Source organism: Oryctolagus cuniculus, chromosome 18 (genome assembly GCF_964237555.1).
Source record: "Oryctolagus cuniculus chromosome 18, mOryCun1.1, whole genome shotgun sequence".
NCBI classification, from domain to species: domain Eukaryota; kingdom Metazoa; phylum Chordata; class Mammalia; order Lagomorpha; family Leporidae; genus Oryctolagus; species Oryctolagus cuniculus.
This window is the reverse complement of record NC_091449.1, coordinates 39,550,602-39,576,144: the sequence shown is the minus strand read 5'-3', so window position 1 is coordinate 39,576,144 and position 25,543 is coordinate 39,550,602. Positions and strand designations below refer to the sequence as shown.

The window sequence follows — 25,543 nt, the reverse complement described above, 5'->3', positions numbered from 1 at the left end:
ATGTTGGATTTCATTGTAGATTTTTTCTGTATATATTGAGATGATCATATGGTCTTCATTCTTCAGTCTACTGATGGGTTGTACTACATTTGTATATGTTGAGCCATTCTTACATTCCCAGGATAAATCTCATCTGACCACTGTATTTGATCTTGTTGATGTGCTGTTGAATTAAGTTTGCTGGTATTTTGTTGAGGATACTTGCATTCAGTGATATTGTAGTTTTCTTTTTCTGTTGTGTCATTGTCTGGTTATGGTTTCAGGGTAATATTGACCTCATAAAAAGAGTTTGGCTAGTTTACTTTTTATTTTTTAACAATAGATAAGAATTGTGGTCAATCCTTCTTTAAGTGCTTTATAGATTTTGACTGTAAAGCCATCCAGTCCCAGAGGTGTGGGTCAGGAGATTGGATCACTGGGCAGGAACATTATAACACTAATGTGGGGACTGGCTAAAACTTAACATGGCTTCCAAACTTTACAGTCCAGATTCTAGGAACTACAATCTGAGGGACGTTAAGAGATGTGTTCTAAGTCACCCAGCTGAGCAGCTACAGGACTGTGTGAATGGCTCTAAAAAATGTTCAAGCTTATTCTGAGGACTCCAAATCAAAGCTGCCCTTTGCCTGACTTTGGGAAGGTCACAGAGCCCCAAGTCAGAGATCTACAATGAGAAACCCTTCAGTATCAAGAGGTTTGACAAATGTGTGGCATCTGGCTCTGGGGGTGGAGACTCAGGGGCAAGGGTTGTGCTCTAGGTGCCTGGCTGAACTCCTATAAGAAGCAGGGAGAGCTTGCTGGTTCCAGCAGCTGAAATCCTTCCATGATGTGGCTCTGCGCTCTGGTTCTGGCCTCTCTTGCTGCTTCCACAGCTTGGGGTGAGTCCTCCTGAACCACAAATTTTGGGGGAGGATGCACACTTAGAAATCCTCTTCCTGGGTGAAGCTGAATGGAGGTGCACAGAGGGCAAAGGCCTGACAGGTCTGGTTCTGTATCAGTGTGCACCCTCTGGACTTGGGCTTTGACTTCAAGCAGGTGAGCCCAGGCAGCCATGGTGGTTCTGAGCAGAGTTGCAGGGGAGGAGCAAAACTCAGGGGTCACAGCCTGGACCATGCACAGGAGGACAATGAGCTTTCTCAAACCTCACACATGAGGAATTAAGAGAGCACAGCTTATTTTCTCTTTGGTTATGAGTCCTGATATGGCCGCATCATGCAGAATGACTTAGCAGACTATTAAAATTATCTCCTCTGGAGCCAGAGGGTGTGGGGCATGGGCTTGAATCTTCCTCAGCACTTCTTTCTGTGTGTCCTTAGGCAAGGTATTCAGCTGTCTGTGCCTCAGTTGTTGTGTCTATGAAGTAGGGATGTTGGTAGTCCATTCCTCAGTGGATGGTGGAGAGGCTGGAGGTGGGGTTTCCAAAGCACTTAGGATGGTGCCTGATGTAGAGGAGAGGACAAGGGATGGAGAGAGAACAGGGTTGTTGTAAAATGCAGTGTGCTTGTACTAACAGAAAATTGGAGTTACTGTCAAGCCAACTGACCAGAAGCCTATTGCAATAGAAAAAAAGGGAATTTTTACAGCTTTAGGGATTTTTGATCTTTTAGGATTTCGTCATTTCAGATTATGGCCCAGACTCAAGGGAAAGCACTAGGGTAGTAAGTAGGTGGGTGATGGTGACAAGAGACCTCACTCTGGTTTCCCCTGGAAGAGACAGGAGGGCAAGCAGGCTAAGCTTGTCTAGTGTGAGCCATTTCAGGGGACTCCTGACACAGAATTTGTCCTTATTTGTCTAGTGGCTGGCTCAGGGGTGATCAAGGTCATGGGGAGCAGAAGCCTGGAGTGTGAGAGCCTGCCTGGGGTGTGGACCCTGAATTGGTTGGGCCCTGGGACAGACAATTTCTCTAGAGTCAGCAAGATCAAAGCACCCAACACAGAGAATGGTGAGCACAGGGACGCAGTGAGCATCTCAACATGCACCTGTGCCCTTCTACAGTTTCTACAGGAGAAGCGGAGACTCGGAGAGGGAAAGGAACCTGCCCCAGGCCGCCTGGAACACCATGCCCTGGGCTATCTCTGCTTCCTGAATCCAGAGCCAGTGTTGTGGCCCTGAGTGCCCTGAGAGCCCAGACCCTGTCTGTGTTTTATCTTCTCTGGGGCAGTGAGACACTGCGAAAGACCTGGGTCTGAGTGTTAGAATGGAACATGTAAGAACCCAAATTTGGAGTGGAACTTTCCTTTGTTACTGGTTACTCACTGGCAATGCCTCCGCATTCCCATTTTAGAAATACAAATCAGTTTTTCATTTCTTTGTTTCCTCACCTGTAAAATGAGGATGAAAACGAACTAGCAAGGCTTTTTTCATGATTAATAGAAAAGAGTTGGAATGCATGTGTTGCCCCGAGTCAGTGCTCCCAGTGTACACCCTCCGTGTACCTAAGTGGTAAGTGCTGCTGTTACTATTCCTGCTTATGTCACTCACCTGCTTGCCCACTCTTTCCTGCTTGGGAATTTGGGTGCTGACCCGTCATCTCTGCTGAAGGTTCTCATCGAGCCAGTGCAGGCCACATGCAGTAGAATCCTTCACCCCTTTGCTGCACTCAACCTCCTGGACACCCTCTCCCCGTCCCTGGGCTTCCCGGATGTGGTAATATCCTCCCCCCATTTCTCGAGTGGAGGTTCCTAGTCTCACTGTCGCTGTCCCCGAGTTTTCTCATTGACTCTTTGTCTTGTGTCTCACACTGGAATCCTCCAGGAAGTCATGGACACCCGGGAGTGCACCTTCTCCTTCAGGTGCATGATCCTCTTTGCACCTCACCTGATGTCTTCCAGTCTTGAAGGGTCCATGTCCTGCAGCATCACCTTACACAGATAAAAGCCACCTGTACAACATGGAGAAACCTCCCTGGAGTTCAGGCCAAATCTTCCTCCTCTGACGTGTCCTCACTTCCTTTCCATGTCCCTAGGGCACCCATCCGCACCACCTGTGATAGACACCAAACATGGCAAAGTCCTGGGGAAGTTCGTCAGCTTAGAAGGAGTTGCACAGCCCGTGGCCGTCTTCCTGGGAATCCCTTTCGCCAAACCCCCTCTTGGATCCCTGAGGTTTGCGCCGCCACAGCCTGCAGAGCCATGGAGCTATGTGAAGAACACCACCTCCTACCCTCCCATGTAAGCTGTGCACGGGGCTGGCACTGGCATCTTTCAGGGGAGATGCTGCAGGAAGGAGTCAAGGCAACCCTCTGGTTGGCTTACACTTTGTTCTAGGGTCTCCAAGAATATTGTAGAACTTAAAAACAGTCCTAAATTCATACAGCACTCTAGACTCCTTTATTCAATGCACATTTATTGAGCACCTACTATGTGCTAGGCATGTTCTGGATTCTTGGAATCCATTGGTGAACAGAACAAAGAATATTACTTTCATAGAGCTTGCCTCTCAGCAGTGGGGGAGAGATAATAAACATTACACAAATTCAGTCATGAATTAGGTAATATGCTTGCACACAGTCTTTGGACAAAAGTTGAACAGATAAGAGAGATGAAAAGATATGATCTTAACTAATCGCCTATCTTCAAACCCAGGCATAGTTGAGGGAGTGGGTGTGTGAGGGTATGTGTGGGTGTGGGCATATTTGAGTTTTTACTTGTTAGGTTCATATTCCCAGGTGTGTCAAGAACCTAATTCTGAGTGTAGCAATGGTGGGCGTGCCCATGTTCCCATGGACAACTTAGTTAAAAGCCCTATTTTTACCATCAATATGTAAAAAGTCTCCACAGAACGCAAGATTCTTTTTTTAAGATTTTATTTATTTTATTTGAAAGTTAGCGTTACAGACAGTGAAAGGGAGAGACAGAGAGAAATGTCTTCCTTCCATTGGTTCACTCCCCAAATGTCTGCAACAGCAGGAGTTGTGCTGATCTGAAGCCAGGAGCCAGGTGCTTCTTCCTAGTCTCCCACGTGGGTGCAGGGGCCCAAGGACTTGGGCCATCTTCTACTGCTTTCCCAGGGTATAGCAGAGAGCTGGACTGGAAGAGGGGCAGCCAGGACTAGAAACTGCGCCCATTTGGGATGCTGGCACCACAGGCGAAGGATTAACCTACTGTGCCATGGCGCCAGCCCCCACAAGGTTTTTAAAAATGAATTTTGGCTATTAAATAGGCATAGCATAATAATAATAAATAATACAAATATTAAGTATAATTATAATTTTATTTGTATACTAGTGAAGTTGAAACCTGTTTATATTTTTTGCTATCTGGATTTCATTTTTAAAGAATATTATGCCCCGTTTGGGTCAAGTCAGCTTGAGCATGTCCCGAATTGCACATCTCTTCCCTCTCTTATTCCCACTCTTATAGTTAACAGCGATCACTTTTCAGTTAAGTTTCAACACTTAAGAATAACTGTGTATTGATTACAGTATTCAACCAAAAGTATTAAGTAGAACAAACAAAAAAATACTAAGAGGAATAATGTATTATGTTGTTCATCAACAGTCAGGGCAAGGGCTGATCAAGTCACCATTTCTCATAGTGTTCATTTCACTTTAACAGGTTTCCTTTTTGGTGCTCAGTTAGTTGTCAGTGATCAGGGAGAACATATATTTGTCCCTTTGGGACTGGCTTATTTCACTCAGCATAATGCTTTCCAAATTCCTAACAGGGATCACTTTTCAGTTAAAATTTAAACACCTAAGAATAATTGTGTGTTAATTACAGAGTTCAACCAATAGTACTAGAACAAAAAAAATATACTAAAATGGATAAAGTATTACATTGTACATCAACAGTCAGGACAAGAGCTGAACAAGTCACTGTTTCTCATAGTGTCCATTTCACTTCAACAAGTTTCCCCTTTGGTGCTTAGTTAGTTGTTGCCAATCAGGGAGAACATATATTTGTCCCTTTGGGACTGGCTTAATTCACTCAGCATGATGTTTTCCAGATTCCTCCATCTTGTTGCAAATGACCGGGTTTCATTGTTTTTGATTGCTGTATAGTATTCTATAGAGTACATGTCCCATAATTTCTTTATCCTGTCTACTGTTGATGGGCATTTGGGTTGGTTCCAGGTCTTAGCTATTGTGAATTGAGCTGCAATAAATATTAATGTGCAGACAGCTTTTTTGTTTGCCAATTTCATTTCCTTTGGGTAAATTCCAAGGAGTGGTATGGCTGGGTTGAATGATCTTGGTGACCTAGAGAAACAGTTCCCAGGATGGAAAACAGATGTCATCTTGGCTGCTGTCATTCTGGCCCCTGACAGCTGTGTCCTCCTTGTTTTTGGGGGCCTCAGTTATCCCAGCTGTGTTCTGAGGGCAGAGATGCCTGCCTTCTGGGTACCCAGAGATTAGGACATGGTGCTTATAATGTACTTGGATATGCAAGTACCACATAATATTGACCTTCCTGTCTATGTGACCTTGGGGATATTCTCTAAAAACAGGACCTGACACACTGAGAGTCCACAATCACTGTCACCAAGTGTAATCTGTAATCTGTAATCTGTGTTGATCTCTGAGATCTGTCATCAGGCAAATTACAGTCCTGGTCTGAGATGAAGTGATGATGGAATCTTAGCATCCACACCTTCATACCCTTAGAGAAGTCTCTCCCCTCATATAGACATGGCACATTCACTCTCACACGTGAAAGGAACTCACTCAAGGTCACCCAGAAAATCAGTGGCTAAGGCAAGACTTCTGTGCAGTTCTCCTGAGGTTGTCCCACAAAGACGTCATTGCTGACCTGATGCAGTCCCTAAATGTCTGCCACATTGGGGACTTCTCCTGGTTTACGGAGGCTTTCCATGGTCTAAAACATGGTCACCCTGCATTCCATGTAAAGGTGAGGCCAGATCCGGGGAGTGTAGGAAACGCCATGTTCCAGGCAGGGCAGTGTATAGGCAGCCTCCTCTCCTGGGTCAGGGCATCCAACAGCTCTTGGAAGAAGAATGGTGCTGAGGCATTCTCACCCTGCATGGTACTGGGAGACTTTATTGTGTTCTGGGCACCCATCTAGATTCCTCAGGTAATCCCCACCTGTTCCAGTGTCTTGAGTCTTGTGACAGTAAATCCATTTACAGCTTTGAGCCTCCCAGTCCAAGGTTCTGCCCCAGGAAACACTTTGGTCACATATGGTTCTACTCAGTGATACTGTCCTCCCCAGGTGCTCTCAAACCACAACTGAGGATTCTTCACTGATTCCAGGGCTCAATGTCCGGGAGAATGTATCTCTCAAAATTTCTGAAGACTGCCTTTACCTAAATGTTTACACTCCCAACTTGATGAAGAAAAGCAGGCTGCCGGTAAGCATGGGAACCCCTATGCATGCAAGTCCCAGCATCTGGGATCGTCTGGTGCAGACTGGAGGAGGATAAAGGCAGTGTGGGTTGGTGGCATCATGGGCTGTGTCTGTTTCAGGTGTCCCTGAGCATCCTCTGAACACAGGAAGCACCAGTTTTTCATGTCTCAGTTTTCCCCTGATGACACAGGACCTCTGAGGGGTTTGCAGTACATCTTTAATGCACATCTTAATTTTTCCTAATTCTTACATGCTACTAAAGGAACAAGAATGATTATTCTTCATTGCTAGTTTAAGAATCAGATGCTCACAGCAGCAAAGACATAATTTCCAATTAAGTTAGAGTTGACTCTCAGAGAAAAGTCAACAACACAACTTTTACTCTACAAATAGAGAAACTGAGGCCCAGATGGGGTAAGAGAGTTCCCACCATATGGTTGGCAGTACAAGAGCTCTGGACATCTGATCTTTAAATAGGCACCCTGACCTGGTCTAGAGAATCACGTCTGTGTATGACCTTCTTCACCTGCCAGGCTGCACAGAAAGATCCGTCTGTGACAACTTCTGCTGTCCCTTGACAGAGGTGTGGGAGACCGAGCATGGGGCAATTTCAAAAGCTCTTTCTTTTGCGTTTTGTAAATCATTCAGCATTTAATTGCAGCTAATTTGCCTCTCTAATTGTCTTTGGCACAGGCTGATGACTTAGTGAGTCAGCATTTCCCAAGTAAGTGAAGGGTCAGATACGAGGCAGGCTACCAGTTACAAATTCGAGAGGATGCAACCAAGGTCTGTGGGAAAAGGAGGCAGTCCCTGGGGTCAAAGAGGGAGGGACGTCAGCATGCAGTCAGTCTCTCAGAGACATTTCTGGCCTAGTGTCTGGGGTGAGAAAGGCCTATACTACACTAGAAGATGACCCATGGTGACCTATGGAGCGGTGGACAAAATTTCATTCACTCATTCATTCATTTATGCATCTATTGTATATTCAGTATCCCCCCCCCCCACACACACACCTGGAGAGAAAGGAAAGAGAAGACAGAGAGAGAGAGAGAGAGAGAGAGAGAGAGAGAGATTTGAGATTAGTGGAAAGGAGGAACATAAAACAATTATGATGCAACTTTTGCCTTCATGGACCTTGCCAACTGGGCTGCACAGAGACATGGTAACTTCTTCACCATATAATTGATGACTGGCTGTAGTCTCAGCCCATAATCAATTCCTGCCTTGGAGGCACGGATTAGAGGTAAAGGAGAAACAGGTGCTCACAATACCTCCTGGCAGGAAAATTTCTACTTAGGGCCACAAGACTTGAGAACTGCAGAGTCTGATTTCATTCTGGTTCTCCCTTTGACAAGCTAGAGATTTGGGCCATTTCTTAACTTCTTTCAGCCTGTTTCCTCAAACTGGAATAATTACACCTGAGTATTCAATGGTGACTAACAAGCGGTGTCTCAGCACCAGGCTAAGTCCATAAATCAAGCATTTGTGAGAGGTTAGCTAGAACCAGGAGGGAGGATCTTACTCCTGACCTAACAGCCAACTGACTGCACTGTGGCCATGGGCTGTAGTGAGCTGGACTACCCTGGTCCAAGTCCATCTTCAACCTCCTGTTAGATCTGAGACTTTGGGCAGACGAAGTGCCTCAGTTTTCCTGTCTGTCCAGTGTTACTACTTATTTCATGGATAGCTTATTTTGAATTGATTACAACAGTACTTGATACATAGTTCACGTTAGGAGTTCTTTTTGATTTTATTAACAATGTTCCTTTGATGCTGTCATTTTAACCAAATCTTGCTTTCCTGCTGTGTATGCATGTCAAATGCACACTCCATGAATCATGGATATAATATCCATTCTTGTCTTAAGTTTTTGTCACAATCCCTGACTCATACATAGTAGGTTCTCAGATAACAATGATTGAAGACTTTGTGTAGGAAGTGGCTTTCAGGCTGGCACTGGAATGTACACAGGATTTGGAAGGCTAAGGAGGCAGAGGAGAGACATATTAGGAAGGACTTCACTGGGGATGTGTGCTTCTACACACAAGTTTATTTTAAAATAGAAGAGTTTGCTGAGATGAAGCTGGAAAAATAGTACTTCAAAAAGTTCACGGAAATTGAGTTTAACAGATGTTTATTTGCATGTAAAAAATAAAAATCCATGCATAATTTTTTAAAGATTTATTTACTTATTTGAAAGTCAGAGTTACAAAGAGAGAAAGAGGCAGAGGCAGGGAGAAATCTTCCATTCGTTGGTTCTCTCTCCAGTTGGCTGCAATGGCTGGAGCTGCACCAATCCGAAGCCAGAAGCCAGGAGCTTCTTCCAGATCTCCCACATGGGTGCAGGGACCCAAGGACTTGGGCCATCTTCCACTGCTTTCCCAGGCCATAGCAGAGAGCTGGATCAGAAGTGGAGCAGCAGGGACTCGAACCAGCACCCATATGGGATGCCAGCACTGCAGGCAGCAGCTTTACCGGCTATGCCCCAGCGCAGGCTCCCCATGCATAATTTTTACATAATATGCATTGTCCATGAACTTCTTAAGACCGATAATAAAAGGACTCTCTCATGCGTATGTTGAGCTAGATGAACAGTGTCCGCATGAAGATGATGGGAGTGTTGGTGGGAACAGAAATCCTAGGCTTTTGCTGTTCCCATGATGATGTTCTCAGTTTGAAGAGCCTTGGGTGGAGATGGCCCTGGGGTTGGGGAGAAAGGAAATGGTAATCAGGATGCAGTGAGTCACATGTTTGCCTTGGCCCAACCTGGGAGAGCTAGAGGAGGAGAAAGACTGTTTTTTGCAACTTTGTTGGGCACTAGTAGACAATGGGGAACAGCCTTCCTGCCCAAGAGGTAGGTGACCAAATCAGACAACCTCTCAAGTCATTCCCTGCTCTGCTTCTTACAAAGAGTATGTTTTCCTCCTCCCTGTGCAGGTGATGGTGTGGATCCACGGAGGTGGTCTGTTGACGGGTGCGGCGTCCAACTGTGATGGCCTGGCCATCTCTGCCTATGAAAACGTGGTGGTGGTGACCATTCAGTACCGCTTGGGCATCTGGGGATTCTTCAGGTAAGTTATTGGACTTTACTCACTGCGCATTGGCCCCACAGAGAAAACTCGGAGCCAGCATTGGTCATGTGTGCCCTCAATAGGACATTTCTATGTTCCTTAATGAGGAAAGCAAATGCCTTCCTAATTGGGCCCTTTCTACCTTCACATTCCCTGGAAACATGTGTCCTTGAGTTTCTTCCTCTGCCTGGAATGTTTACTGTATCCCACAAATTTCCTGTTCATTTTGCAAGGCCCAGCCCACATGTTACCTCTTAAGTAAAACTCACCTCCATTCCACTTGTGGTGCCCTTGCACACTGCATTCTCCTGTGATGTCAGCACACAGCACAGCAGTTAAACATTCACACGTCTTCTCATGGGAGATGAAGCAGAGGGCAGGCTCTTGGAGGCAATTGCATGAAGCAATGGGAGGAGTATCTGACCTCATGAATAATACTCCCTAGAGGACTCTGTGTCGTTTGGAAGCTGGCACATGCAGGAGTCAAGGTTAGAACCTTCTACAGTAGGTCTCCAGGAGCACATGACTGGTTATCTGCAGAGCACAATTGCTGGGAACCTTTTCTGAGTGCCCCTGGCCCAGAACATCTGCCCCTGCCAGGTGACGAGTTAGTTGTGGGCAGAGGAGATGTTCACCAAGGGGAAGACCACAGAGCAGCAGGAGAGGCTCAGGTCTGCCTGTCACTTAGCCACCCCAGCCCAGTCACGACCCGGATCTATCATCTTTACTGAAGCTTCACAGCCCTTTCATGCATGGCTGGTGCCTCTGCTTCCCACTGGGGCAAAACTGCTATGACATCCTGGCCCACCACCTTCTTCCCTGTCTCTCCTATGCCCACCCCAGGCAGAATTGTCCATGTCACCTGACTCCTAGCGTCCATTTCACCAACGGCCTCCTTCAGCTTTCAGCCCACATTACGCCTTATTGGCACAGACACAGATGACCACTCATATCTCTTCGAGATGTTTCCTCTTCTGTTCCCTTGGCCACCTCCACCTCCTGGGCTGTTATTTCCCAATCCCTTCACTGATCTCTCTTCCTCTTTCCCAATGCACATGAGGCCTCTTGGTGTCTCCTTCTCCCTCTCTAGTAGTCCCATGAGTGGTCGCAGTGGTGCATCCAGAGCTCCCTTTTGAAACCCAGACACTTGTCATCAATGACCTCCTCCTTCCTCTACTGATGTCTATAGCTGTCTCTCTCATCACAAAAACACACTGAATCACTGCCTCCCATTGCTGCTTCCCCAACAAACTTGCCTTCCTTTTCTCAGGGCCTCCTGCATACTTGTGGCACCTCCATCCTTTACTTGCTCAGGATAAAGACCAGTGAGCAGCTTCGACTCTTCTCCCAGCCACATCCAGTTGGCCTGCAAACGATCTTGGCTTCACTTTTCAAATATATTAAGTTAGCATGTACCAATGCTATCTTACTGGTTAAAGTGATCAGTTTAAGTTCATACTTGATTATAAAGATAGAATTAAGTGTCAGAGGGATAACATAAATAAGACCAGTGTCTGCTAACAATAATTGATAGAATTAAATAGGAGAGAACGACCCAACATGGGAAGCGGGATACACAGCAGACTTATAGAATGACAAATACCCTAAACAGCACTCTGACCTCAGAATCAGCCCGTAAGGAATTTGGATCTGGCCAAAAAGCCCATGAGAGTTTCTCAGGCATGGAAAGCCAAGACACTGTGGCAAAAAATGACCTAAATGAAAGATCTCTGTGAGTGAGATCCCAGTGGAAAGAACGGGCCATCAAAGAAGGAGGTACCTTTCTCTAAAGAGAGGAGAGAACTGCCACTTTGATTATGGCCTTGTCTAAATAAGGTCAGAGTTTGTGAACTCAAGAGGCTTCCATAGCCTTGGCAGCTCATGACAAGTGCCTCGGGTGATTACTGACGTCATAAATAAGAGTGTCAATTGTTAAATCAACAACAGGAATGACTGTGCACTTACTCCCCATGTAGGATCTCTGTCCTTAATGTGCTGTACTATAAGAATATAAGATCGTTTGTTAAAAGGCTGAGTTGTGTTATGTCTCTGTACAAAACCCTGCAGTGGGATTCTTCATATTTGCAACAACATTAAATCCCTCACCAAGGCCCACAGCGCTCTCCAGCTGTATCTGCTACTCACACACTTCCATTCACTGGGCCCAGGCCCTCTGCTCTTGTTGCCTCTCCTGCTTGCAGGTCCTTCTGCATGATCCTTGTGCTCATCGTATTCAGCTCCCTACTCAAACACCACTGCCCCAGAGATGCCTCCCCAGTCATGTGACCTCCTGTGTCTGGTTTTATGCGTCCCCAAAGCAATATGTCATTATATTCTAGATTCATCTGTGCTGTGCAGCGTGAGCTCAGTGTCCTGTTTTGCCTGTGTTTTCTCAGACGCTGTCTAGGTTTTAGAGCACTGCTACACTCACTTCATAGCTGTCAGATGCGTGAATGCAGAGCTCTACACAAAACCATGCTGTGGAAATGGGAGGCAGGGGAAGACCCTGTGTTAGGCATGTAGAAAGTAGCCTTATTCTGGAAGGCTGACTGGAGTCCCCAGGCTACTGTGGTCCTGGGAGCTCTGCCATGACACCTGTGCTCCCCACTCCCACCTGTTTTCTCACTCACAGCACAGGAGATGAACATGGCCGAGGGAACTGGGGTCACTTGGACCAGGTGGCTGCACTGCGTTGGGTCCAGGACAACATTGCCAACTTTGGAGGGAACCCACACTCTGTGACCATCTTTGGAGAGTCAGCAGGAGGTCAAAGTGTCTCCGTTCTTGTAAGTGTTGCTGGCACCAGGTCCCATCCTCAAGCATGATGGCTACTGATGGGATCTGTTGGAGACCCATCAATCCAGCCTTGGGCACCTTTGCTTCCTGGGTTCAGGTCTGACCCTGTTCTCTGCACAGCATCAGATGGTAGAGAGCAAAGACCAAACTGTCCTTGTCACTCAGGAGGGTCAGGGAGTGTCACGTTCGGGTGATATCAGAACCTCCTGCAGCCCGTAGTAGGGTCGTTCTTCCTCTCCCGTGGTTCACTTCTCCCTTTCCTTTCTAATAACATTAAGACTCACCTCTCGGAAGGCAGGTATGAATAAGTAGAGATGAGAAGCAGAGTTGGATGAGATGTCATTGTCTCATCTGAAGGCTTGTCTATAAGACATGAACAACAGGAGCAGACAAGGGGCTTCCTCTAAGGAGGTCTGATGGCTTCCATGCCGCAGACAGAGGGCAACTATCTGTGGGAATGAGGTGGCCGGAGGAGGTGGGGAAAGGCAGCAGGGATGGCAGCTGGGCAGGGAGGAATGGGACAGGGGATGTGGGCCGGAGACACAACCTGGGAGCAGGACATGTTGCGGTGTGGAGAACGGGGCTGGGGAGACACCAAGAGAAGATAAAAGTTACCTCAGACTTGAGCAGAGGATCTGCCCTTTTACTGTAGTTTTCAAACATATGTTTATTTCAGAGTTGACTACTCAAGGAACATGTTTGTATATTTGTTAAGGTAGAAAATAGGAAGAACTTAGATAAGCCAAGTGAAGTGAAATGTCACCAATAATGCCAGTCTTAAGAATAGCTATGTAGATGTTTTTACACATTTCTGTGCAACTTTCAAATTTCTGTCTATCTATCTATCTCTATCATTTTAGCTATCTATCTGTAATCTATGTCTAGCATCTGTATCTATCTTCTGTTATATCATCTATAACTTTATACATCTATTTCTATCATCTATCTTTTTTGCACAATTTTTTTCTGCAGTTCTATCATGCATTTTTTTCCCCCAAACATTAAAGTACACATGCATTTTGTGGCCAATATGAAAAAAAACTATTTACCTGATCTCATAGAATTTGAACCTTGGGGTTTGTTTTTCTAATTTTTACCATGAATAACAGCATGAGCTTTCATAGATATCTCTCTGTGTCTCCATGATTATTATTCTTAGAATAAATTCTCGGGCCGGCGCTGAGGCTCAATAGGCTAATCCTCTGCCTTGCGGCGCCGGCACACCGGGTTCTAGTCCCGGTCAGGGCACCGGATTCTGTCCCGGTTGCCCCTCTTCCAGGCCAGCTCTCTGCTGTGGCCCCGGGAGTGCAGTGGAGGATGGCCCAAGTGCTTGGGCCCTGCACCCCATGGGAGACCAGGATGGGTGCCTGGCTCCTGCCATCGGATCGGCGCGGTGCGCTGGCCACTGCAGCCATTGGAGGGTGAACCAGCGGTGAGGGAGGACCTTTCTCTCTGTCTCTCTCTCTCACTGTCCACTCTGCCTGTAAAAAAAAAAAAAAAAAAGAATAAATTCTCCGTAATGGGAGTAGGGAATCAGAATTTGTGGCTAGGAGTTGCCAATCTGTGTTCTGGGTAGTTTTGATTGTCATAGTATGTCCCTTGCTCTCTGTTCTGACTTCATCATGCTCAGGTTCTTTTTGGGAAGCTAGGTCCAGGGGAAACCAGGACATAGGCCAGGCCAGGCAAGGAGCATTGTATCTGCTGATTCTCAGTGTCTCCAGGGAAATTGGCCAGGGCAGAGCAGTGAGTGGAGGAAGCCTTGAAAAGAAACATGTCAGTGACCCTCTCCCCATGAACATGACCTCTCCTCCTCTCCACTCCCCTCCCAGGTTTTATCTCCTCTGGCCAAGAACCTCTTCCATCGAGCCATTTCTGAGAGTGGTGTGGCCCTCACTCCTTGCCTCTTCAAGAAGGATGTCAAGCCCTTGGCAGAGGTAGGTCTCACCCTGGAAAACTCCTGTACCCTTTGCTCTGCTCTCTGGAATCCTCAGGGTTCTTCCTGGCTGGGGGAATCCATCTGAGATCCTTGAAGCATCACTGACATGAGAATAACTGAGCAGGAAGGGTAAGGAGACACCATCCCCAGCCTAATGATTCTACAACCAACCACTACAGCAGAGTTCAACAGCAATTTTCCAAGGTCATCAAGGGAGCAGGGCAGGCCTAGGACTCAAGCACATGACGCTGAGCTACCAGTGCAGTGCAGTGTCCACTGGCCACTCTCCTGTGAGTGTGCTGGGCAGGGTGCTGAGTGGACGTGAGCAGAGACTGTGATCATGTTCAGGGTCTGAGACATGGTGGATGTGCTACAGGATGTAGGCCTGGACTGCTTCTTCCCTGAGAGTCTTGTGATAGGGATCAGGTCCTGGGCCATTCACTCATTCATTCATTCAAGAAATACTCTTTTTTAAAAATTTTACCCCTAAAATTTATTAATTACAAAGGAACATAGAGTAGCTTTATTTACATGCTCTATTTTACTACACCCAGGCTTTGGCTGCATGCTGTATGGTTCTGTTTATATAATACTACACATCAAAGCATAAAAACAGTATAGAATAGGTTCAACTGTAAGGATGAAGAACAGATTGGCCGGCGCCACGGCTCAGTAGGCTAATCCTCCGCCTTGTGGCGCCGGCACAGCAGGTTCTAGTCCCGGTTGGGGTGCCGGATTCTGTCCCAGTTGCCCCTCTTCCAGGCCAGCTCTCTGCTGTGGCCAGGGAGTGCAGTGGAGGATGGCCCAAGTGCTTGGGCCCTGCACCCCGTGGGAGACCAGGATAAGCACCTGGCTCCTGCCTTCGGATAGGCACGGTGCGCCGGCCACAGCGCGCCAGCCGCGGCGGCCATTGGAGGGTGAACCAACGGCAAAGGAAGACCTTTCTCTCTGTCTCTCTCTCTCACTGTCCACTCTGCCTGTCAAAAAAAAAAAAAAAAAAAAAAAAAAAAAAGAAAGAACAGATCGGTGGCTGTTCAGTGTTGGGGCATAGCAAGGGTTTGATGACAAGGGGGTAACGTGAAGAATATTTTCTGGAGTGATGGGACTTTTTTTTTTTTTAAAGATTTATTTATTTCCTTGAAAGTCAGAATTACACACAGAGAGGAGAGGCAGAGAGAGAGAGAGAGAGAGAGAGAGAGAGAGAGGTCTTCCATCCACTGGTTTACTCCCCAATTGGCTGCAACGGCTGGAGTTGTATAAATCCAAAGCCAGGAGCCAGGAGCTTCTCCTCATGGGTGCAGGGGCCAAAGGACTTGTGCCATCTTCCACTGCTTTCCCGGGCCATAGCAGAGAACTGTATGGAAGTGGAGCAGCTAGGACTCAAACCAGCGCCCATATGGGATGCCAGCACTGCAAGTGTTGGTTTTACCCGCTACGCCACAGCACTGGCCACCAGACTCTTTTTATATTATATTTATACACTTGCTTTACATACTTAAAAAATTCAGTTGACTAAATAATTTATGAGTGATCTTTAAAATGTTTTTGGAAAATGGATATTATGAAATGACTATGCAAGAATCGCAACAAATAGTTTTGTACCAAAATAAACTTATCTTTTTTAAATCTCATTTTTTCATGAACATTTTAGGCAATCATCCCATTCTCTCTTGCCCTGTAAGGTTTCTGCTGAGAAACCTACTGTTAGGTAAAGGGGAATTGCTTATCTGTGACATGCTGCTTTTAGAATTCTCCCTTTGTCTTGTACTTTTGACACTTTAAGTACAGTATGCCTTAGATAAGACCTTTTTCATTCTAGTCTATTAAGGGTCTTTTGAACTTCCTGACTATGGTTTTCCATCTCTTTCTCAAGATCTGGAAAGTTTTCAGGTATTATTTAATTGAATAGGCTTTTCTCTTCTTGTCTACTTCTGGAACATGTATAATAAAAATATTCACTTGCTTAATGCTTTCTGATTTATTGAATTCTTTAACTCAAGACTTCTGTTTGTTTCATCTCCTCCCCTCTCTGCTGAATTTCTCAGATAATAATTTTTGTGATTTTATTGAATTTTTCATCTGTATTCTCTTACATCTTATTGCTTTAAATGTCACTCATTTGAGTTTCTTTCTTATAAAATTTACTGATTTCCTTTTTGTTGAGGGTACATTGCTACATTATTATTATTATATTCCCTAGGAGACATCATGTTAACTTGCTTTCTTTTGCTTCTTGTATCCATACATTGATATTTGTGCATTTGGGTGATAAGATGCTACACCAACTTTATAGGGTGGCTCTTGCAGTAAATGATCTCCTGGGAATTTGTTGAGTAGGTGTATGAATATGGTATCTGTATAGCATCTTCAGTTATAATCAGTCTTGGCCATGCCTGCAGCTGTCTCCATGGTCTAAGATGCAAGGGGTTAGGGATTGCTCTTCCAGCTAGGAGGCAGCCCTCTTGGTGGGAAAGGGGTGAGCTAGCCAGTAGGCCTGGATAGGATACCCAACAATATCTGAATGTTGCACATCTGCCTTTGGGGGCACTTGGGGTTGTTCTGTTCAGAGTGTTTTTCCCAGCTTTTCCCAGGGGTTGAGAATAGGTGGATAGGGTTGCCTGGCTACTTCCCAAGGCTAAGCTTTAGAGGGTAGGGCCATTATTCTGCTCCCTGAGATCTCTGTGGGCTGAGCTGGTTTGGGTGGGCTGCTCAGACACTTCACAGGGTGAGGGGGCTGTCCTACTACTTTGCAGGGTGGGATTCACTGAGTGGCTGCAGCTGGTGGCTCAGCTGCTTCAGAGGACTGTGGGTAGACAGCATCTGGAGATGCTGCTGTATGTAAGGCGGTGGGTGGATGAGGGCACAGTGTGGACTGAGATTTTTCTCTGGGGTAGTGCCTCAGATTTGATAACCCAGAAGCTCCCCAAATGGATTTGGAGCCCATGGGACCTACAGGCTTCCCCGGCAGTAAATGCTTTGGGGTCCATGATGCTAGTGGGGACTGCCAGGGGCTGCCACATTCCTAGTATACTCCTGCACTCTGCCCCAGATACTTCAGCTAATATTAAATGTTTTTATTTAGTTTTGTTTTCATCCTTTGTGGTCAGCCATTTTGCTGATGGCAGAGTTTCAACAATTATTTTGATATAACCATGCACCTGCCTCCTTACTTAAAGTTTTCATTCTAATAGAGAAGATAGACTAATTACATAATCATGCAAATTCTAAAATGTCATCTATACATTAAGTGACAAAAGCATTAAAGGAGTAGTGCCTGATCTAATAAAAACATCCAAAAGAGCTTAGTCCAGGTATAAGAATTTGACCAAGATTGAGTCAAGCAAAGGGGATTTTTGTTTTTAAAGGAAATAGAGGCCACAGGCATGAAACTCAGCTTCACGAACAAAAAGGAACAAGACTTTGCAAAGTGAAAGGGATCTGATAGTTTCTTAGCCTTCTTGTATGTTATCACTCTCTTCAAGCACTGATTCTGTACCAGATCCTGTAAGAGACTATCAGGTGGTGCATTCACTGTGGCCCCACCTTCCTTGAGTCCCCCTCTATCCTTCTGCATTTTCTCCTCTTTCTACACTTTACTGCCAGTCCATGCGACCACCCCATCTACCCCTGGATTTAAGAAATTCTCGTTGGCTCCACAGAGTAGACAGCCTTTGTTCTCTGCATAGAGAATGAGGCTTTCATGTGATCAGATCTCCACTCCAATTCTGTATCACTTAGGATGGAAACTCAGGGTTCCAATTTTGCTTAGATACCCCTGTGTTCGATCAAGGATGGCCTCTAAGAAAAGTCAGGGCAGGAGGTGTACTGAGAAAATTGATCTCAAGGATCTAAGACCAGGTGAAGAGAGCCTCTCCCTTAGCAGGGTTTCTATTTTGCACATTGTTGTTATTTGAGAGAGAGAGAGAGAGAGAGAGAGAGAGAGAGATCTTCATTTGCTGGTTCATGCCACAAGAGGCTGGGCCAAGCTGAAACCAGGTGCCCACAACTCCATCCTGCTCTCCTACATGTGTGGTAGGGCCCAAATCCTTGGGTCATCTTCTACTGTTTTTCAAAGTGCATTAACTGGATTGGAAGGAGAGCAGCTGGGACTTCAACTAACAATCTGAATAGGATTCCAGCACTGCAAGTGTTGGTTTAATCAACTGCAACACAATACCAGCCCTTTTATATATTTTTTAGAGAGAAAAAGATTCTGGACTCGGATAATTACAGTCCTAAGTGACTTGCCTTAGAACTATGGCCCATGACTAAATTTGTACCTATTTATATGACCTTTGAGTTAAGGATGTTTTTAGTTTTCATTTACAAATTACTGAATAAATCAGATAAGGATAATATTTCATGACTTGCATACTTATACTCAATTCTAATTTCAGTGTCCTAAACAAGATTTTATTATAACAGCAACACTCATTCATTTACATGCTGTTCATTTTTTGCTTTTCATTACAACAGCAGAGTGGAGTAGATGCAATAGAGACCATAGGGTCCATAAAGCCCCAAATATGTACTATTGGCCATTGATAAAGCCTTTGCTGACCCCCTACACTAGGGAGATGCTATTATTGCTTTAAGTTTGAAGGCATGAATTTGCAGGTGGAAACTCTTAGCTGTGCCACAAACACGTCACTCAACTGAAAAATACCAAGTATGCACTGAGATGTCCACTTTGATGCTTCCCTTAGGGATCACACTTTCATCACATCCCGTACTTCCTCAAGTGCTTTGTGTCAGTTATGCTATCTAGACCTGCTACAATTCTGCACGTTTTAGAGTGTGAGATACGTAGTGCCCTCTTAGGTATTTCTTGTGTACTAATCTGTCATAAAAGGGAGGGACAGTCACTATCCCCACCACATATGGTGGAGAAATTGAGACACAAGAGATGAAGTGGCATGCCTGACGCCAAATAGCCAGTAAGTGAAGGAGACAGGATTTGAAACAAGACTGGAATTCAGGAATCCATGCTCTTCGTGCCCTTAGGCATAATTGAGTTGTAGAGATTGTGTAATTGATTCAGGTCTCAATTCAAATGTATAAAAGGCAACACCATGTGGAACTCAGAACCCATACCTGCTGGTCTAGGGTATTTCTGCTGTCCTCAGAGGTTGGGCCTGGGACAGAACACCTCTTTGTATTCTCATGGAGGGAGGGGACATTGCTCTTGAACTCTGCTGTTCTCTATGATCTCTGCAGCAAATTGCTATCACCGCTGGTTGTGAAACCACCACCTCGGCTGTCATGATCCACTGCCTGCGCCAGAAGACAGAGAAAGAACTCTTGGAGGTAACACAGAAAATGGTACGTCTTCCCATGCAAGTGGCCCCCACCCTGTGTACTTGGCCCCACATTTCATTATTTCAGTTGTTCTCTTGCCCTTTAAAACTACCTGAGGAATTTTCTCAACTCCTAGGGGCAGTGTCAGCTTTTGGATCTGAATTAAGAATTTCATTTTTTTCCCTTTTTTTATTGTGAAATTGATCAAGTGTCTAAAACATCTAAAAATAACATGATAAAATTGTAATTATATAATAATCACAAACCAAACTTGTGAGATATTTTAAATGTCAAAAAAACAAAAATAATATGAAGAAAAATTGCACAATAATCCCTTACCTTTATAAAAACTTAGCATTTTGCCATTCTTGTTTACGGGTATATTTTAAATAAATTACTAGTTCCATATTCCAGAAGCAACGGCCATTCTTCATTTTGTGATGGAGTTGTTAGGTACATAGATTTTCAGAAAGTTGTCATAATTTATCTTGAATGATTAAGAAAATATCTAAATTATAACCCAATAGTGACTAGGTTTCTAGATGTTTTGATACAGCTTCAAGTGTGAATACAGAATAGCCATATTTATGGTTTGGATATGATTTGAGTGTTTCCCCAAGGGTGTACATGTTGGAAGTTGGGTCCCCAAGGTGGTGGTATTAAGAGACAGTGTGAGGCCAGCGCTGTGGCTCACTAGGCTAATCCTCCGCCTGTAGCACCGGCACCCCGGGTTCTAGTCCCAGCTGAGGCGCCGGATTCTGTCCCGTTGTTCCTCTTCCAGTCCAGCTCTCTGCTGTGGCCCGGGAAGGCAGTGGAGGATGGCCCAAGTTCTCGGGCCCTGCACCCGCATGGGAGACCGGGAGGAAGTACCTGGCTTCTGGCTTTGGATTGGCGCAGCGCACCAGTGGTAGCAGCCATCTGGGGGGTGAACCAAAGGAAGGAAGACCTTTCTCTCTGTCTCTCTCTCTAACTCTGCCTGTCAAAAGAGAGAGAGAGAGAGAGAGAGAGAGAGAGAGAAAGAGAGAAATCTCAAAGGGGCAGGGCCTGGTAAAATGTCTTTTTAGGCCAGTGGAGCAGCAGCCATCAGGATAATATCACTTGAGCGACACTTGAGCTCTTGCGAGAGCAAGTTGTTACAAGAGTGAGTCTGACCCATAAATTGCTCTCTGACTTCTCTTTAGGTGATATGATCCCTTGCTACAAACACATTCCCACTATTTGCTGTGTAGCCCTCAGAGTCAGTGCTGTACTATTTTAACTTTCAGTCTCAAAATGCAAGATCTTTACAAAGTTGGCCTCCTTCAGGTATTTGATTATAGTATCTAAAAACAGTAATGTACCATCCATAAGCATGTTTATTCCTTTTTCACCTATCCATCCATCCACCCATTCTTCCATGCAGCCAATAGTTATCTTCTGATTATCCATAGAAATCCCTCCATCAATCTAATATCAATTCTCCCAGGATTCATTCATCTATTTTCAGTCTAACCATCAGCCAGCCACCATATATCTGTATTCCATCATCCATTCTTCTAAAAGTAATGATCCACCCATCAATTATCTAATTGCTATCTTCCACATATCCATGTGATACATTTATATTCCACCTATTGAACAACTCCACCATTCATCCATCTCTCCACCCATTCATCAAAAGCATAATGAGGTTAGGGAGTTCCTGGGGCTCTAGTACAGTAATGAATTGAACATATGCCCTGTAAGCAAAGAACTGTGCACAAAGAAACACAGTCATAGACTTACTAGGTTAAATGTCTTGGGAATATATAGAGGACACATTCATTATGGCCAGCCAGGCTGCTCTTAGGGAGGCAACATTTACCGACTGATGGATTCTGAGCAGGACAAACACCCAGAGCATCCAGGGCCAATGGAGCTATTCTGTTAGGTGGGCTCAGGTTGAGCCTAAACTCTGTATTTAGGTGGATACCTGCAGATACTCCTTTACCCTCAGGACAGGCTCTATCACTGGGCTATGTCCATGGGTCGTGTCCAGTGTGGGCTCGGGCTTTAGCCACAGTTCACTAGACTCAAATAAGGTGACCAAAATGCTGAATAATTAAAACACAGCTTCTTTATAATACATTGAAAGAAGCAAATATTTCAGCAATTCTCCAAATGAAGCAAGAGGACCCAGCTTGTGAGGGAAATCTTGGTCACTTTGGGAAAATCTGGAGAATCAGACACTCTAAGACAACCTTCTGAGGTTTTCTGAGATCTTATTGAAATACTTCCATGATTTTTGATTCACACACACACACACGCACACACGCATGAGGGGCTACAATTCATAAAACAGGGGCCTTATTTGTGACTTCCTGCATACAGATCAGATTGCTGGCTGTAGTGTAACATTGCCATCACTGTAGTCTTGTTGAACACACACCCAAGAGAAGTTTGGGGTGAGATGTGCTTCAGGGAAGCTGTATATGTCAGGACTTTCTAATGCAATATGAGAAAAATCAACTCAAAATGACTTGAATAGAAAAGGGATGTGTTAGAATCTATAGGTAATACATGTCAAGGAATGGATGTTTCAGGCACGGCTGGATCCAGATGCTTACAGGATATTGTTAACTCTCGTAGAATATTAAGTCTCTATCTCTCATCTTTGTACTCCTGTGTGTTGCCTTCCATTGCAGATATATTTGTCCCCTGGGGAGATCAAACATAATAGCACTGTAGATATATCCTGTCTGGGTAGAAATCCTTTTCCCAATAATTCTAGTAACTGTTGGGGGTCAGCTCTGTTGGACTGACAAAATTATGTTACCATCCCTAAGGTAAATGTGTGCTTTCAGGGTCAGGAGCTCTTCAGGCATATGCAGATGCCTGAATTCCTGGAGCTAAAGATAAATTGGGAGGGGAAAACTCCTCTGGGGAAAACAGAGATGGTTGCCAAAGGGAACCAGGGAGAGAGGTGAAGGTGGGGTGGGTCTGCCCAGGAGACAGCCTCTCCGGGGCTCCAGTGGCCCCAGCACTGGCCCCAGGGCCTAGCCTGTTCTTTTTGGTGCCCATGCTCATGCCTGGAGGAGCCTGTGTCCTGCCCACTTCCTCTCAAGCAGACGGGGAAGCACCGGGAGGGAGCGCCTGACTCCTCAGTGTCGCTCCCCCTCTTTGCGGAGGAACGACACAGGACCCTGCGCTGTTCTTTTGTCTGCTCAGCCCTTCCCGGGTTTGCTGCTGGTTCTTCCCGGGTTGGCTGCCGTCCCTCCACCTCCGTGGAGGGGCGGGCCCCCTGCCACTTTTCCCACTTCCGCGGGGGAGTGGCACACCACCGGCCGGCTCTCTCGGGGGCTGCTCAGATGTTATCCGGGTGTTCCCCTTAGATGTTCCTGGTGCATGTTGTCTCTCTCCTCCTTTATAGTCCTCTTCCACCAATCCCAACTCTGCTACCCACACGCCGAGTACGCTGCTCTCCTCCAATCAGGAGCAGTATCAGCTCCTGCAGGTTACTGGTCGAACTGGAGGCAGCTGTGTAAAAGTTTACTCCTCTCCCAGCGCCATATTGTGGGAGAGCAGATGCATAGAATAAGTCTTAATTCCAGTAACTTAGTCTAGTCCGAGTTGCTCCCCACACTCAGGTGTGCAGCCCCTGGGGATCAGCTTTGCCCAGGAAACCTTCTCACTGCATCCTCTGCCTTTGTCTTCACAGAAATTTTTCACTCTTGATTTGGTTGGAGACCCCACACAGGTAAGGATCTTGGTTTCTTCATTACAAGTTTTGTGTCTTGTTATCCATAAGCTCTGATTATCCACAGTGGAAAGATTCTCCTTAGTAGAGTCAACATGCCTTGGCCGGCACCATGGCTCAATAGGCTAATCCTCAGCCTGTGGCGTTGGCACACCAGGTTCCAGTCTCAGTTGGGGCGCCGGATTCTGTCCCGGTTGCCCCTCTTCCAGGCCAGCTCTCTGCTGTGGCCCGGGAGTGCAGTGGAGGATGGCCCAAGTGCTTGGGCCCTGCACCCCATGGGAGACCAGGATAAGTACCTGGCTCCTGCCTTTGGATCAGCGTGGTGCGCCTGCTGCAGTGCGCCGGCCGCAGTGGCCATTGGAGGGTGAACTAACGGTAAAGGAGAACCTTTCTCTCTTTCTCTCTCTCTCTCTCACTATCCACTCTGCCTGTCAAACAAAAAAAAAAAAAAAGAAAAAGAAAAAAGTAGAGTCAACATGCCTTGTGTGTATATCACAGAGAGGGGTGGTGACTTGCCTGCATAACACAGCCAGGAAAACCAGTGATCGTGCTGGAACCAGTTTCCTTTACTCCCAGCCTAGCAACAACCCTGTGTCCCCTGGGCTGAGCGAACCTTCCCACCCAACACACACGTGGAACCCTAACATAGCTCTGTGTTGGATGCCAAAGTGGAACCTTCCACTGGGAAGAGGCAGAAATGCTGGATAAGAGGTTTCTTCAGGAGCCTTCATTGAGGAGGGTGGGTAGGAGGCGCAGGGTTGATGAGCTGTGCAGGCAGCCAGCCTTCAGAAATGCTCCGATTCCAGCTACTGCTCACGGCCCCATGGCTATGGCCTGCTCTAAGCCGCCAGCATCCGTACCTGGTTTAGTGCAGTGCAGGGGCCTCCCGGGTAATACTCAGTACAGTCTGTTTCCATGGAGCAGGCAGAGACTTTGGGAATCCTAAGATCGTGTTGCTCCTCCTAGCACCCTGGGAGCTACCACAGCATCCTCCTTGCCTCCTGCTTCATCCCTCCCTCGTGTCAGTGACTTTCCAGGCTCCGGTGACATTGACTGTACAACACTTTACATCGTACCATCCTGTCCTCTCTTATATCTCCTGGAGATCACAGCACTTCCCTTAAAAGTTTTTGTAAGGACTAAGTGAGATTCATTCAATCACTCAACAGAGGTGAACTAAGCACTTGCTGTGTGCCAGGATCTGATTTAGGAGCTGGGCAAATAACACTGAAATAGGTATGAATCTATGCCTTCTTGGAGCCTTCCATTTCCAAGGGTTGCGTATGAGAGAAAAATATAAAATATGTACTGTGTTTGATGATTGTCAAAGTAAAGGAGAAAAAGTGAGAAATGAGATAGAGTTTTTCCAGTGGTTTGAATTTAATCAGTAGGGTCAGTGGTTTAAATTTAATTAAGAGGTTACATTTGAGTCTAGATTGAGGGGAAAGAAGGAAGTCAGGAAAACTAGAGGAAGAGTATTCTAGACAGCAGGAACAGCAGGTGCTAAGGCCCTGAGGCTGGAAGCCACTGTGCTTACAGTAGAGGGAGTGAGCAGAGACAACAGACTGGAAGCTGAACAGGTAATAGGAGGTAGGAGGTGAGAGGTGGTCATTAAAGGAATTTTGATTATGATTTGGTATCAGATGGGATGTCTTCAGAGGGTTTTGTGCACAATAGCGATATGATCTTAGAATTACCATGGGGTGGGCATTATGGGGTAGCAAGTTAAACTGGTGCTTGCCATGACATCTTATGGTATTGGAGTGCCTGTTTTTAGTTCAGACCACTCTGCTTCTGATCCAGGTTCCTGCAAAAGGACCTGGGAAGGAGGCAGACAATGCCAAGTACTTGGGCCTGTGCCATATGGGAGACCTGACTGGAGTTCATGGCCCAGCCACATATGTTGTGGGCCATCTGGGGAGTGAAAGAAAATCACTCTCTGTCTCTCCCTCTTTTTTCTATTACTCTGCCTTCTAAATAAATAAATAAATCTTCTTTAAAAAAGAAAAGAATTTCCAAAGTTTCTTTGCCTGCTCTGTGGACACAGACCATGGAGAGGGGGCAGCTGGAGGGCCCCTGCACCGCACTAGTCCAGGCACGGGTGCTGCCATTTACACTAAGCCATGGCATTGGGTGGAGATCAGTGTTGGAGTCTGCGCACTTTTGAAGGAATAGCTGCTGGGGTTTGCTGAGGGACAGGACATGCGGTGTGTGAGAGAGAGAGGAGAAGGGATGCCCTGAGTTCCCCAACCCAAGCGAACCCATGCCATGACCCGCTCCGGGCGGCCACTGTAACCACTGAGTGGACGATGGCCAAAACTGCAGTTCTCATTACTGAAGTCACGGCCCCACTCAGCCCTCCCTGCCTCTGCCTCTACCATCTTCTCCTCCACTTGCCCTCCCACTCTCATGCCTCATGTG

At 45.9% G+C, this 25,543-nt stretch overlaps 1 protein-coding gene across 1 annotated transcript in view; it reads left to right on the top strand.

Moving 5' to 3' along the window:
- The first annotated feature begins 781 nt into the window (after positions 1-781).
- Positions 782-25,543, top strand: part of LOC100341773 (liver carboxylesterase 1) — a 35,572-nt gene continuing 10,810 nt past the window's right edge. Inside the window, exons 1-8 of the mRNA XM_017342231.3 lie at positions 782-878; positions 2,967-3,171; positions 6,172-6,310; positions 9,244-9,377; positions 12,010-12,163; positions 14,003-14,107; positions 19,327-19,431; positions 23,084-23,122. Coding sequence (XP_017197720.3) covers positions 824-878; positions 2,967-3,171; positions 6,172-6,310; positions 9,244-9,377; positions 12,010-12,163; positions 14,003-14,107; positions 19,327-19,431; positions 23,084-23,122 — 936 coding nt within the window. The 5' untranslated portion in view covers positions 782-823. The remainder of the gene's footprint in view (positions 879-2,966; positions 3,172-6,171; positions 6,311-9,243; positions 9,378-12,009; positions 12,164-14,002; positions 14,108-19,326; positions 19,432-23,083; positions 23,123-25,543) is intronic.